The sequence below is a fragment of the Cryptomeria japonica genome, chromosome 6 (genome assembly GCF_030272615.1).
Source record: "Cryptomeria japonica chromosome 6, Sugi_1.0, whole genome shotgun sequence".
Classification (NCBI taxonomy): Eukaryota; Viridiplantae; Streptophyta; class Pinopsida; order Cupressales; family Cupressaceae; genus Cryptomeria; species Cryptomeria japonica.
The window spans coordinates 402157738-402172382 of record NC_081410.1 but is presented as its reverse complement, the minus strand read 5'-3'; the positions used below and the strand labels follow the sequence as shown (position 1 = coordinate 402172382).

Genomic DNA, 14645 nt, shown 5'->3' with positions numbered 1-14645 from the left:
CCGAACAACTTACAAAGTAACCACCGGGCAGACACCTTTCCAATTGATGTACGGTCAGGAGGCTGTGGTACCAGTGGAATTCATGGTGCCAAGTCTCAGAATCGCTATTGACAACAGGCTAGGCGACATGGAAAGCCTTCGAGAGAGACTATACGCCCTAAATAAGTTGGATGAAAGACGGTCGATGGCACAATGGGTGACAGACGTGGCCCAGCAACGCAGGAAATATTGGCATGACCAACACATTCGGCGGGCGAGGTTCACGCCGGGCCAATTAGTCCTAAAGTATAACGGACGGAACGAGATTAAGCCCGGCAAGTTCAGAGTGAAGTGGCTAGGTCCTTACAGGATCCGAGAGGTCGCAGCGAATGGATCGGTCAAGCTCTCGACCCTTGACGGACAGGAAATTCCAGAGGGCGTCAACGGGTCAAAACTGAAAGTGTATCACCAGAGGCTGGAGGCGCGTAGGAGCAGCCCGACAGGAGGCGTGCAGTCGCAGTCAGATAATGAAAGAAAATGAAAAAAAAAAAGATTTAATTTGAAAAAAATATATATATACGAAAATTTGAAAAAAAATATATATATCAAAGAAAAATTGGAAAAAATATATATATATATATATAAATAAAACAAAAAAAAAAAAAAAAAAAAAAAAAAAAAAAAAAACGAAGGAAAAAACCACCGTACGGTGGCCACGTAGTGGATACCACCGTGCGGTGGCACCACCGAAGGTGGAACCCATCGTGCGGTGGCACCACCGAAGGTGGAACCCATCGTGCGATGGAAGCCACCGACGGTGGAAGCCACCGTGCGGTGGAAGCCGCGAAGGCCCGCGTGAACATAAAGCTGCCCAACAACAAAACGGAGGAAATAAAACGAACCAACACTGCCGAAGGAAACATCGCGGAGGGAGAAGAGGACGCAGCCGAGGGGAAAGGAAGGGTGCGGAAGCTACCGTGCGGTGCAAGGAAGGAAGTTGAACTTGATGCGAGCACCGTGCGGTCAATAAAACGCACCGCACAACAAGCAAACACCGCACGCGGAGGAAATAACCACCGCGCTGCACCCTCCATCGCACGTTAAAAGAAAAACACCGCACGATAGTGGACTTACAGTTGGTGTGGGTGCCGTTAAATAGCGTAGGGAAGAATATGTGCTAAGGCGAAGGCATGTGTTAAACGCACACCCAGCTAACCATTGTGGGGGCACGGGGAACCCACACCGCACGAACGCAGCGAAGGGGAAGGGTGCGCGAGATCCTCCGCACGTAAACCTTGTTCACCGCACATAACGCAGCGAAGGGAAGTTGGAGGCGCTGCACTACGCACAGAGTAGGGCACTGCATAATTGGAAAGGTGTCTTAGTTTGTTGTCGGAAGCTAGAGAATACCTCTTGATTAGTGCTCAGTTCTTACCAGCCGGAGGTAGTTGTGATTACCGCCGTACGGCCTACCTACGAGGAGGTAGTTAGGTGTCTTCCGTCCGACTAGGGAAAATCAAGAAGTGGTTACCAGGTCAATGGAGTCTGCGGGAAAAAGAAATTGGAAAAAACAGTTGCAGGATAGCCATAGGAAGCCGGATGCACGTATTCTTCCTTCAGGTGTTCGAATAGCAGGTGGCACAATGGAAGCCAGGCAGAAGAAAAAGACACCACAGCAGCCCACTGCACGAGGGAAGAACACCTTCACTTCACAGAATATCACCTTTGAGGGATCGAATGGGGTGGAATGTCGGAAATGGTGGCAAGAAACGTCGGATGATAATTTGGTGAAGACAAGTCTTCGCAAAGTAGGGGTAGAATGGGCTATCCGGATGCCTGTGTTCGCCATTCGCGAGTACGTGGGAGCATTGCGATATATGGTTGATACCTTTGATAGCCACTCACGGACGAGCACATTTGAGTACCTTGGGAAGGATATCTCCATATCCTTCAAACCTGTAGATTTCATGAGAGTATTTGGCATCCCAGGCATACATGGCAAGAAAGTGGACTTGAAGGCGAAGAAGATGACACGGGAGGAAAAGGAACATTGGATTACGCGAGTGTCCCGAGACTTGACCCTAGCAGAGTTGGCGAGCATCGTAGACGCCACGAAGGGTCGTGGGATGCGTAGGTCCTTTGTCGCAGAGGGTCATTGGCGATGCATTATGGACGTCATCAAAAGCAAGTTGACAGGGTCGGGTAGGGCATCAGACATCGCTCTACCACAGATCGTATTGATGAACGGGTTGATGAACGGAGTCGTGTATGATTGGGCTACCTTGTTATCAGAGCGGATGTGCGCATTCTTGATGATGGAGCAGCGCACCTTTTACATGCCCCAATATGCCATTGGACTGTTCTTGGAGGCTACGCGGGAAGCAGTGCCAGAGGCTGAGTTGGAGGTACGGCCACAGGGACCTTTGGCGGAGGGTGAGCCTCCTATCATGCATTGGCGACACCTTGACATTGGCCACTCTTCCGCGAAGCGGAAAAGGATATTAGAGACCACCTCAGCAGAACCTGATAGTGGGCGAGAAACTTCTAGCAGTGGAGAGGACTTGGAGGATGAGGAGGATGAAGATGACAGTAGCAGTCGGGCCACAGACGAGGGGAGGATGGAGCCCGCCGGAGAGCGAGTGTTGTTTGCACCACCCACACTCTCACTTGGCACACTTGTGGGGTCGTCGGCGGGCAGTACTTCGATTCCGGCATTTGGGCAGAGCCGCACGCCCGTTACACTCGGGCCCATGCAGCCGGCCGCATCACCTTCCGCCATACCACCGCAGCAGGCTTGTGCACCAGCCGCAGGACCGACTCCCGCAGAGGCATGTACTGACAGCAGGGCGGAGTTGTGTGGTCCACCGCGGGGAGGCGTGGCAGGGGAGATGGTTGAGACGGAGCCTCAGGTGCGACTGGACGTTGTGGGATCCGACGCAGTGGTGACGGTTGCTGCCTCCTTGTTGGAGGAGCCCATCGCAGGACATGTTTCCAAAGGGGAGAGAGGGTCGGAGGTGTTGAGTGCAGCTCCATCGGTGGCGGCTATGGGGAGTTGGCTGACCCGGAGATTCCAGATGACAGTGATGCCACCCGTAGGAGCAGCTGTACTCTCACCTCGGCGAGAGCCTCCCACTGAGGTGGTGGATCTGGAGGATTCCTCGACGGAGACGCAGGCACCAGCAGAAGGACAGGTCACTGGAGAGGGTGTTCCTACTGGCCCAGAGCAGGTGACTGCTACACTTGAGGGGGCGGGGGAGACACCATTGTCCCAACAGGATGCAGCAGGTGTGGTTGAGGAGACTTTTGAGTTACCACGTGGGCTTCTTGTACCTACATCGGGGCTGGATGGGGAGGATATTGAGGTTTACTTGGCAGATATGGTGACGAGGGGTCGGCGAGTGGTGGCCGCGGCTCAGACACGAGCTCTGCAACAGGTTGTGGAGCAAGTCCTCCAGTTTATGCGAGACGGCTGTCCCGTAGCTTTCACTTCATGTTTTGAGGCACGAGGGTGGCCAGTTATCCAGACGGATGCGATGTTGGAGGCTTGGAGTGTGCCTCAGCCCGTCGTGGAGAGTAGGGTGACGACTCTCGTCCGGCAGATTGAGCAGGTTTACAGGGAGGCCTACTATGCCTTACGCCAGACGCAGCATGAGTCTGCGGTTCGCGAGGCTGCTCGAGTTGAGTTAGAGCAGGACATGGCCAGACAACAAGCCTCGTGGGCAGCCGAGAGATCAGAGTTGGTAGCACAGCTTGCGACAGCCCGCGCAGAGAAGGTTGCGTTGGCCACCCATCTTTCGGAGGAGCAGAGTGCGCGGAGTCTCGTCCAGCAGGAGTTAGATGTTGCTCAGGCTCAGTTGGTTCGCATAACAGAGTCCGTCGATACCAAGGATAAGGAGCTACCGGAGGCTGCGCTTATGGTGAAGACGGCCTTAGAGAAGGTGTTGGTGGCAGAGCGGGATGTGGCAGCACGCACCCAGCAGGTCTATGAGCTCCGCGCCCACCTGGCGGCCCAGACACCCGCATCTCACCCTTCGACTTCAGGGACGCTTCCTCAGCCCCCTCCTTGACTTTATCTTGGTCGTATATCTATATTACATTGTCTCCATTTTGTTGTTAGTCGTCGGAGACGACTTTTTTTTTTGGGGGGGGGGATGATGTTATCGGGAAAAAGTGTATAGTTTAGTAATGTTAATTATTGATAGTTAGTTAGCCGACGGGTAGGTAGTTGGAGTCGCGACGGTTGTGTCGCACCCCTTCGGCTGTCATATATTGTACCACCTCCGGGTGTTGGAGGACATGTAACATTGACGACAGATTATAATATGAACATCCTTTGACATTAATGGCAAGCTTATTCTGGTACTTCTTTTGTATTGGCATTGTGCATTACTGTTCGATTTCTGTATTCTTCCTGTTTACCCAGTGAGGTAAACAATCAGTATGGTTATTGATCACTGATCTGGTATTGGATTCCTTATATACTTCAATGGAAATCGATCATCTTATTCAACAGAAGGTTATTGATTCTATGTTTCTTACTTGATGCCTATTCCTTCGATTAGAGGCTAGGGGTATGCAGTGCAGACACACATTGCTTACTGAGAGTGGCCTTTTGTGACAGTGACATGGATGGCTCTCATACATTCATAAGGGTATGACTTATAAGTTTAAATCTTTAATTAAAACTTATTTAATCATTTATTGATTCTAGTTGTCTTCAGGTCTGGAACGGGGACATTACATTTGTCAAGACCCATTTGTCATTTCTTGTTTTTTGTTTCTCCTAAATTGCACTAATGGGGGGTGTTGGTATAATATTTAATTCATCTTTGATATATTATATCCGAAGTGCGCTACTGCACCTATTCAATACATTTACCTAGGATAATTAAGATATTTAATTTATCTCACCTAAGTTGCGAATAATGACATGTATATCTTAACTTGAGGTACACAAGTGCCACCAATATTTCAACAACACATGATTGATGGTAGTTAGGTACCATCTATATTCAACCAAGACCACCTTTGTCTTAGTCAAGTTTAGTGAACTTTCAGCTGATTGGCAATTCAACTCTTGACTTCTTAGTTAGGTAAGTTAATTCTCCTCTTGATTAAGAGTGATTGAGAGTTTACTTCATAACTCTTGGACTTGTCATCTCCTTGATTCAAGCATCCAAGATGCCTACATATTTGTATGTTTTTGATTGGGTAAAACAGGTTTTGAAGGGGCCCCAAAACCCTTTGAAAGTAGATTTTACAATGATTTGGAACCCACATGCAGAACGCTGCTAGAAGATCAGCAAAGACCAACAACAGCCTAACAACAGCAGAATAAAAAGATAGGAACATGAAAGATCCGTCTACAAAATAACAAGGCCAAAGCCACCAACAAACTTAACTCATGAATACAATCATCATGGGTTTTAAGAAGGCTCCCTTAACTTTGAGACAAACAGAAACACGTAAAACACAAGTTACTTGTCACCTACAATCAATAAACCAACAATAAATGAACCAAAGAAACCCTGCTGAAACAATAAGTCTCCCACCATCTCTTACAAACCAAGTCTCCACCTCAATAGAAGACACCTCCACCTCTATAGGATAGATCTGCAGAAGACGGAAGAGAAACACCCTCAACATCCACTTTAATAGGATAAGAAGAGAGTCCACCAGAGGAAGGGCAGCCACAGCCCCCTTACAACATCTTCCACCTTTACTAATAGAACGTTGCCAGCAGATAAACAACGACATACAACAGCTCAACAATTCAGAACCAAGGACAGCCAAAGCCCCCAAACTACATCACCCCACATATCCTGCAAACCATGTCTCCACCTCCATAGAAGACAGCTCCACCTCAATAGGAGGATCTAGCAGAAAAGGAACAAGGAGAAGCTGAAAACCACCACAACCTAGGTGTAACTTGTCACGTAATATTGAATATAGAATAGTATTATTCCATTCATCTGGATTTTGTGACTAGTTTATAAGCATTTTGGTTGGGTAGAATTCTTGTTTATGTAAAATTCTAAAAATTACTTATATAGTCCTTCTACATTATAATATAGTATACACTGAATATAGGTTATATATATTTGCGGTATACCTTTAAAAAATATGAGTATCTTCACACACACACACACACACACACACACACACAAATATGTGTGTGTGTGTACATACATATATGATATATATACCATCCTCAAAAAAATGGCTTCCGAACTGTCATCCCCAAAATGTATCCCCATCCCCAAAATGACATGGAACACAGGTGAAAACCAAAGTGTCACCACACTTGATAATGATTCATTTACTCCTTGGAAGTTGAATGAATAGCCATATAAGGAAAACCAAATTAGAAAACTGAAAATTTTTGTTGGGGTTATTTAATTTTGGCATCCCCATTTGTCATGCTCATAATTCCTAGCTTGTTACTAGAAAATCATTGTTTGTTTATGCATTGGAAAGCTTAAGTCATGAACAAATGAATACGGAGTGGATTGCAGCATAAGCAAGGTCAAACAGTCACATTGCCAGATTCCACTCTGAAGAGTCTCAATAAAAATACAAAATATAGAAAAAATGACTAAAACTAGATTCTCAAAAATCTGCATAACTCTGTACAAGATTGCTACATGGATGACCTAGGATGTTTTATGGATCAGTTTTGGTGTCAATAATTGAGTTTTGAAGGTGATTAAGAGTTGGATGATAGTGATTATTAATTTTAACAAAATCAGCATAGACAGCATTGTAGTTGTAATGTGTAATAAACTTATGTCAAGATGTAATGTCCCCTCTTTTCTAGACGATCACTCAGGAGACGAGATTCGCCTGTTATCCATCTCCGCAGGTGAATTCAGTGAATAGGAGTTGACAGTGCTAGCATGTGGGGTCCTATACTTGACACTTGGGTGCTAGGAAGTGTTATTATTTAAGAATAAAATGTTATTTTAATATGAAGTCACTTTTTCTAAAAATAGAAAAAAAATATAAAGAAAGAATGCACTGTGGTGCTGTAAGTATACATTTTGTTGCTGAAGATTAAAACAGTACGATATATGTTTGATAAGTTGTATCAATTTAACTGAGAATCAAATTTAGTTATATGAATGCAGAAATATCACACTATTGATGAATTTGCCTTGAGTAGAAATACAGAGATGATCTGAATATTTCTAACATTGACTGTGTAAGAATCTACTTGCAGATTGCTACAGTGGGACAGTATAAGACAAAACAAAATATCTTAAGGAAGGCAACTGTCAGTTTGTAATGTTTTTGCTTATATATCATCAAAATGTGTAAACCACAATATTGCAGATTGAAATCAGTAATAACTTATTTGCAATGCCCTTAAAGGTTGGGCCTACGGACACTGAGTTGGTGCTTGGATTAAGCAGTTTGTTAAGTTGAGATTTTGTAGGGAGTTGGTGCTCTCAGAAGGAATTTGGTGATTCTTTAGGGTCGGTGCCCTAAATACTTTGTACACATCATAAATTTGTGAGATTGGAATAGGACAATAGATCCTAGCAGTATTTCACTGTGGTTTTTCCCATTCTGGGTTTTCTGCATATCTTCTTGTCTGTTTCCTTTATTGTGTGGTTGCACTTGTCTCAGTTTTAAGTTTCAGTTTCCATTCCAGATTTTACAAAGTTCATGAAAAATTTCAATTGTTAAGGATTGTAAAATATACTCTACTACAGATTCAGTAGTAGAATTGTGTTCTACAGATCTTACTTGACACAGCTCAGCACTTTGAGGTGTTGGCAAAAAGACATGATTGGGATATAATTTACAGATCTTCCCTTTGTTCTATGTCTACTTCATGAACATGGTTCAGTGTGATGGACTTGAGAAAGTTATGGTGACATGTTATTAGAGAATATGCAGCACTTTGTGTTGCATGTGTGAATCATTGGGATTGTTCTTTATTATTAGATGGTTTGATTACTAGCCACACGTTTGTTGTAAGTGTTTTTTGGTAGACTTGGTATGCCATGATTTATTTGGCATAACCCATGTAGTAGGAGTTCCTGGACATATGTGTCCTTCATTGACAGGTTGGCCACATGAAGCTTGTAATTACAGTTTATGGGTCATATATGTTGTTGGCATGTGTTTACTGATGTTTTAGATACCTTTGATTGTTTGGCATTTGTTGTGGTTGCTATTTCCAATGATGTGGAATTTTTTGTTGGATGTAAACAATTAGTTGTGGTTTTTGTTCTAACAATTATGGAACATTTGTGTTCAATCATGTTCTAGGAGAAAGATCATGTTCTAGGAGAAATTTCAAAGTTCAAAGTTGTGTTCTAGTAACAGGTTTCAAATTGGATGTATTGATGCTTTAGTAAAGCTCATGAGCACAATGGAGTTGTGATAGTAGCCTATAGCCTTTGTTAGCACTTGGATTTGATGCTCGTGTTCTTTGGATTGGTGCGTCTTCACCTTGGCTTGTTCCTTTTCTTCCATAGGTGGCATGTTGGCGAATGATATGATTTCTTTCTTGATATGGTGATTATCTTGGATGTTATTGTAGATATCTTGTTGGAGCACAAGAACATGCTGGAGATTCATGTCGTTTCATGGATGCCTAGTATGATGCATTTCTTTGTTTGGCCCTTTGTAGTTAAATATTCTTCAAATTGTCATGATAAGGTGTTTGATAAGTGGGAGAAATTTGGGAATTAAGGTGTCTCAACCTTAGCATTTCCTAGCATTGCATTTATTTATTTAATTATTTGATGCCCATATTATAAATTCTTTGAAAGATCCCAAATGGATCCTTTTGCTGTTGCTGCTGTAAATTCTTAATTAAACATACTATATTTTTGTAATTTTCCGGTGATCTTATAGAATAGACAAAAGTTGCAGAAAGGGATTGTTTCTTTTTGGGTTTTGATGTTATAAGTAAAGTAAATGATAAATAGCAACAACTGTGAAATAAAACAATAAACAATGTTCATATGTAAGAACACTTAAGCAATCTGAAAATACTGCAAATCATACCAGGCAAATAACCTAGTTTTGTATTCAGAAAGAATCCATACATTTATTTGGAGTTGTTCTCAATCTGGATTGAAGCCAGATGGAGGAATATTATTGGCAACGAACAAAGAAGACCAAATAAGCTGAATACAACCCTTCAAGCCAACATACAAACAAGGCGTGGTTGCAAAGGAGGCGTGGAAGCTGCTGCAAATCACGTGCCAGCTGAAATAGACCAGCCGCCCTGTTGAAACCCCCAATATGCACACTGAATCTTCAGGTCAAGAAGATGTGTCTTCTACCTCTGACAATCTCTATGCAATCCTGGATAAATCCACTGTCAACTCCTACTGAGGGCTACGTCCCAGCAAGCTCAGACCTGGGGTTTGCGTCCCAGACCAAAATCACTCTTCCAGAGCAATTCCCAAATTCGCAAGTTTCAAAATGATCAAAGCTACTATCAATTAGGTTTTCATCTCCTTATAACTCCTTTCCCTTTGCAAGTCGAACCCTAAAGAATAATAAAGCTTGCGCTTTATAATTAAAGTGACACTTTCCCAATTATGGCGTCAAACTATAGAAAAATATCACTTTATTGCAAATAAATAGCTTCAAGCATCCAAAAAGACTCCGGGAGGTGAGAATCATGTAGCAAAGTTCAAGACCTTTCCAACGAGCTATAACACATAGGCATATCAAACCAGATGAAGCCAAAAACCCCTTATTACTCCGAAATGGCTATATACATTGCCTTATTTTAATTTATTTAATCGCTAACTTAGGAAATATTTAAATATATTAAAATATTTCCATAGATCCAATAAATAGCCCAAAATAACCAACCAAACATGAATCTGACTTTGTCACCTGTCTGTGACTGATGCCAGACAAGATGGGCCAACTGGCAGTCCCATCCCTACAATCTAGGGATGCTCCTAGAAACTAGAAAACACACCCAATCTTCCTGAAACTGAAAACATGGTATGGTCTCGTGGAACCTCAAATATGGAAACTGCCACAACCTCCTAAAAAGTAGGTAATCTCCCTAAAATCAAGGAACTGCTCCCAACGGCCCACAAACTGCCTGAAACACAAACTCCGGATATTGAATACCCTGTGTGAGTCTCTATCCACCACTGCCAGCCTACGAGACCCCCATAATAGGCTAACTCACATGTCTCTACTAGACAAACTAGAGAGGGGACATGACATTCTTGCTCATCATATTTTGTCATCTAGTGTAACATGGCATGGTGAGTTGTCATCTTGTTGGCAAGTGACATGAAGGATGACAAGGATGTGTTTTTGTCCCTACATAGGAAATTAGGCATCTCATTTTGGTTCAGATATTCTACCATGTGTCTGAATCTTAGAAACTTGTGTAAGTCATTATGGCATGAAAAATTCTTATGATAGGTTATGAAGGATTCATATGATAAGTCGAGCAAGTGTTAGGAGGCATCTTGCATGGAGAATATGGGTGCCCAACTTGGGTTATGATGGGTTGTAAGAGAATAAACTATTTATGGTTAGTTATGACGGATTCTCTTAAAACTATAAGTTTTGTCGGTAATGACAATTGTAAGATGTGTAAGAGCACCTATCATACATATTTTTAGCAAAAATGAAGAGCCCAAGTTTGAAGACATGTAAGAGAGGTTAGAGATTTTTGGACAAGTGTTTGTTGCATGCTTAAAGGTGTTGGAAAAATGTGCCACATGGATTTGGGCACCGACCTCTTTTGGCTTGGTTCGAAGCTACTTAAAACTTATAAATCTCTATATATTGTATGTCTTTTGTGTGGGTTTGAGAAAGGAGTGAGTAGAATTATTCTTTGCAGGGTTATGCTATTGGATTCCCTCTAGAAGAGCAAGACGTAATCTCCATGTTAAGACTATGAGCTTGCAGGTAATATGTAACTACTTTGTTCCAGACCAATACATTGGTTTGATGCTTTGGAATGTGGGGTTTTTTACCTGAAAGGGCTTTCCCCATGTATATTGGTGTTTCTTCTCTTTTGTCTATCTTCTTCTATTCTTCTTTGATGTTCTTGAATTGTTGATTTGCATATCATTATGCTGTTGCAATTTTCTTAGATCTGCAAACTACAATATTTTTCCTCTAAAAGGGTTAATGTGATGGGAAATCAACTGTGTTTGTTTCCACTTTGAGGCCTAGTAGTATGTGCATGTATCAAGTTCTTGAATGTTTGATTAAAAGAAACATAGGATACTAAAGTTTAATAATAGAACTCAGATATCTTTCAAGCTTCATCTTTCCCTTTCAGAATGGAGAACCTAGATGTATGTGTGCTACACCAAGACTTTGTATTAAATGAACCCTATTTAATGTGAACATCCCATTGACATTCCTCGTCAATGTGTTATGTATCCATATATTGATGAGACAATATACTTGCACCAATAATAAGTCATATGGCATATAACTTTGTTAGTCTGTAATGTTAGAAGATCACAAGCAATTGTCACTCAGCTATTATATGTTTAACAAGCCGTTTACTTGTTTTCCATGTCATACTTCCATTCAATTTTCATGTATGGTAACATTCACAAGAAGACATTATTGTAGCAGACCATCTAGTACAGTCACCCAATGCAAGAGCATCCCACCAAACCATCAATATAGTTGGAAGCATGCAAAAACACTGATTGAAGTCACATGTTTTGTTTATGAATTTATGAAATGATTATATTCTTAGTATAATGTATATCTAATGCATATAATTTCATTTGGCATGCGTGTCATTATCAAATTGGGCGATTTACACCAGGCATTCATACCCCAATTAGTTCCTCTAGATCAAACATATTATTCATATGATAAACTTAAGTTGCCCATAAAACATTAAGACAAGTCCTTGGAAGCCCCAAAAAGGCAATTGGCACATTCCCCTTTGTGCAATACTATTCTCCAATAGTCTCTACTCCATTTCAAGGTGCCAAGAACTTACACCCAAACCATCAATCTTGGAACAGGTGAAATTAAACAAAGACAAATTTGTAGGATTTGTACAAGATTGTTTTCCAGATCATTTATAAAATTCTCCTTCTGATGAGCTAGACAACGTTTCATTCTCTAAATTATTTGAATAGTGACTTTTTTACTCGAGTACAAGATGCCATTCTAGGATATAAAATATATATTACCATCCAAAAATAACAAGAGTATTAAAACAAACTCTCATTTCATATGGAGGCTGCAATAAGTCATGTACACATCTTAGCATAGTTAAGACCATAAACAGACACATTGGAAAGAGGAGATGAGAGGTAAGAAACCTTTTCTTCATCGTCTGTTGTAAGTGGAAAGTGTGCAAAGCTACCCAGAGAACAATCTGCAGCCTGGTTGCTCATTTCTCTTGTCACTGTGCTCTCAAGAGAATGTTGCTCACAGCTGTGATCATTTATACTGCACATTTTATAGGATGAACTCTCAGCATTTCCATTTTCTTTCCTCTGCAAAGATTTTTGAGATCCCTGAAAATGCACAATTATATGTTACAAATAATTTACAAAATTTAGAATGTTTTTGTTAAAGCTACTAAATGAAATATTAAACTATTACATTAGATACTACTAAATTCATTACTTTCTCGAATAAAATATCAAGTAATACATGGTGAACTGTTTTAGTTAGTAATTATGTACAAAAGAGTACTGTAAAAACAAGGCGAATAGAAATATAGCAATACTGTAAGCATACTCATATCCCAAAGAAGCTCTAATTAAGTTGAGTTTGATTGATTGGAAAGACCTCAGTATCACAGGATTTTGAAGGTGTGGCTTCCCCTCCAGTAAAATCATTTTCATTAAGGAAATTGATATTATCATCTGCAACATCTGTAAAATTAGCTGGTACCTGAAGACATTTACAAACAATGAAAAACATTAGATAAAAATAAACACCTTGGATTGTTCTAGCAACACATAAAATCCTGTACTTCTCTCAAGTATTTAAAATTTAAAAGTTTTTTATCACCTTCATAATAAAGAGTTTCATTTATAGGCCTGAAACAAAACAATAAATGATGAAAATCATATGAGAATTGATATACAGTTGTCTGGCATAAAACTAAGTTTTCATTCAACTTTAGAATATGCCATTTGATCAGGAGCTCCCTATACACAATATTGTCTGGCATACAACTAAGACAACATTCAACCTTCACGTGTCTTCTAGAAAATATGCTCATTCCAATGTTGTCCCTGAGGAGGTAGACCTCTTACAAAATCTTTTCCCACATAGAAGATGCCAAGATGTGTGAATTTCATATCACGTTTATCAATGAAACCAAACAATAATTATATTGTGTTATGTTTGCTGAGTTCATGTCATAAATAAATTCAGTAAATCAAGAATGAAAGGTTCCAAATCATTGAAAATTAAAAACATGTCTTCTGCCCCTCAAAGCCACACAACTAATAGCAGGTTTGTGGTCTTCTCAACTGGCTCAAACTAGATACCAATGGCTTTGTGTCCTTTTGCCCTTAACTAGCCTTTAGTTGATCGCACCGCTTGGAGATTAACCACAACTTAACCAAACTTCACTCGATTTTTGTTATTTCTCACTCCACCTGATATTGTGTTGGGATCGCATCCTTATTGCTGATGTAGATCACTGGCCTGCATCATCTTCAATGGAAAATTGTTAAGTCTTAGGTTAAGACAATTTTTCAAGTGTTGTGTATTCTTATTCATGATGAGGTCAAGATAGTCTGCCCTTCCCGAGATTGCTTGTCTTCAAACAATGTCATCAAAACCTTTTTAATGTTGTAGATATCTCTTAACCTGAAAGCAAGAATGAATATATATATACATATATATATATATGAGGATTAGGAGTATGACATATATGTATGCAATGTTCTATGAAGAGGTTTTCCCTTTACTTGACAAGGAAACCTTAGGGGTTTTATGAAAATATTTCAAGTTGACATATTACAATTCTTACTATAGAGATTGGTTGGGTAATCTATATCTAGATCTTGAGGATGTAAGGGCGTTGTAACTACTAGATTTGCTCCTCCATAAAGCTCCACTTGTTTATTGTCCTTTCTTCTTTTGATTGGGTGCTTTTAAGATATCCTTCATCGTACCTTGTTTTCTTGCTTGGATTCCCTTTTGCTTCTTCGTCAGACATCGCCTCTATATTATGTACTTGGCTTCCTTTTCCAAATATGTTTCCTAGCCCCCATTTTTCCATACACTTGAAGCACATATTCCTCTTTCTTAGGTCTTCTCAATGCCTTTTAAGGTCTTCTCTATTACAAACATACCCATGCTCCCATTTTTCTTTACAATGGAAACATGGTTTTACTTTTTGAAGTTCTTTTAGGCCATTTCTGGGAAGAAATTCCTTTTTATGCCATTTTTTCTTATAGGGGTATTCGGTATGTGTGTTTGGTCTAGAGTTCTTAGTGTAGGGCTTGTCTTTTGATGATGTGATTTCTAACCTTGTAGCCTTTTGGATTGCATCTTCAAGTGTTGTAGGATCAAGAGAACTTACCATACTCTTGATTGATTCTTTCAACCCTTCTACAAATAGGTATGTGAGTCTACTTTGAGAAACCTCAGGTACCATGATTGATAGTTTTTGGAATTCAATGGCATAATCTTCTATTGTTCCATGTTGTTTTAGTTGTGTT

The 14645-nt window shown here is 40.8% G+C and overlaps 1 protein-coding gene across 1 annotated transcript in view; it reads right to left on the bottom strand.

The window, feature by feature from the left end:
* LOC131065832 (uncharacterized) overlaps positions 1-14645 on the bottom strand; it is a 187081-nt gene that overhangs the window by 9850 nt on the left and 162586 nt on the right. The window contains exons 12-13 of the mRNA XM_058000469.2: positions 12754-12858; positions 12279-12476 (exon numbers count right to left, since the gene is read on the bottom strand). Coding sequence (XP_057856452.2) covers positions 12279-12476; positions 12754-12858 — 303 coding nt within the window. The remainder of the gene's footprint in view (positions 1-12278; positions 12477-12753; positions 12859-14645) is intronic.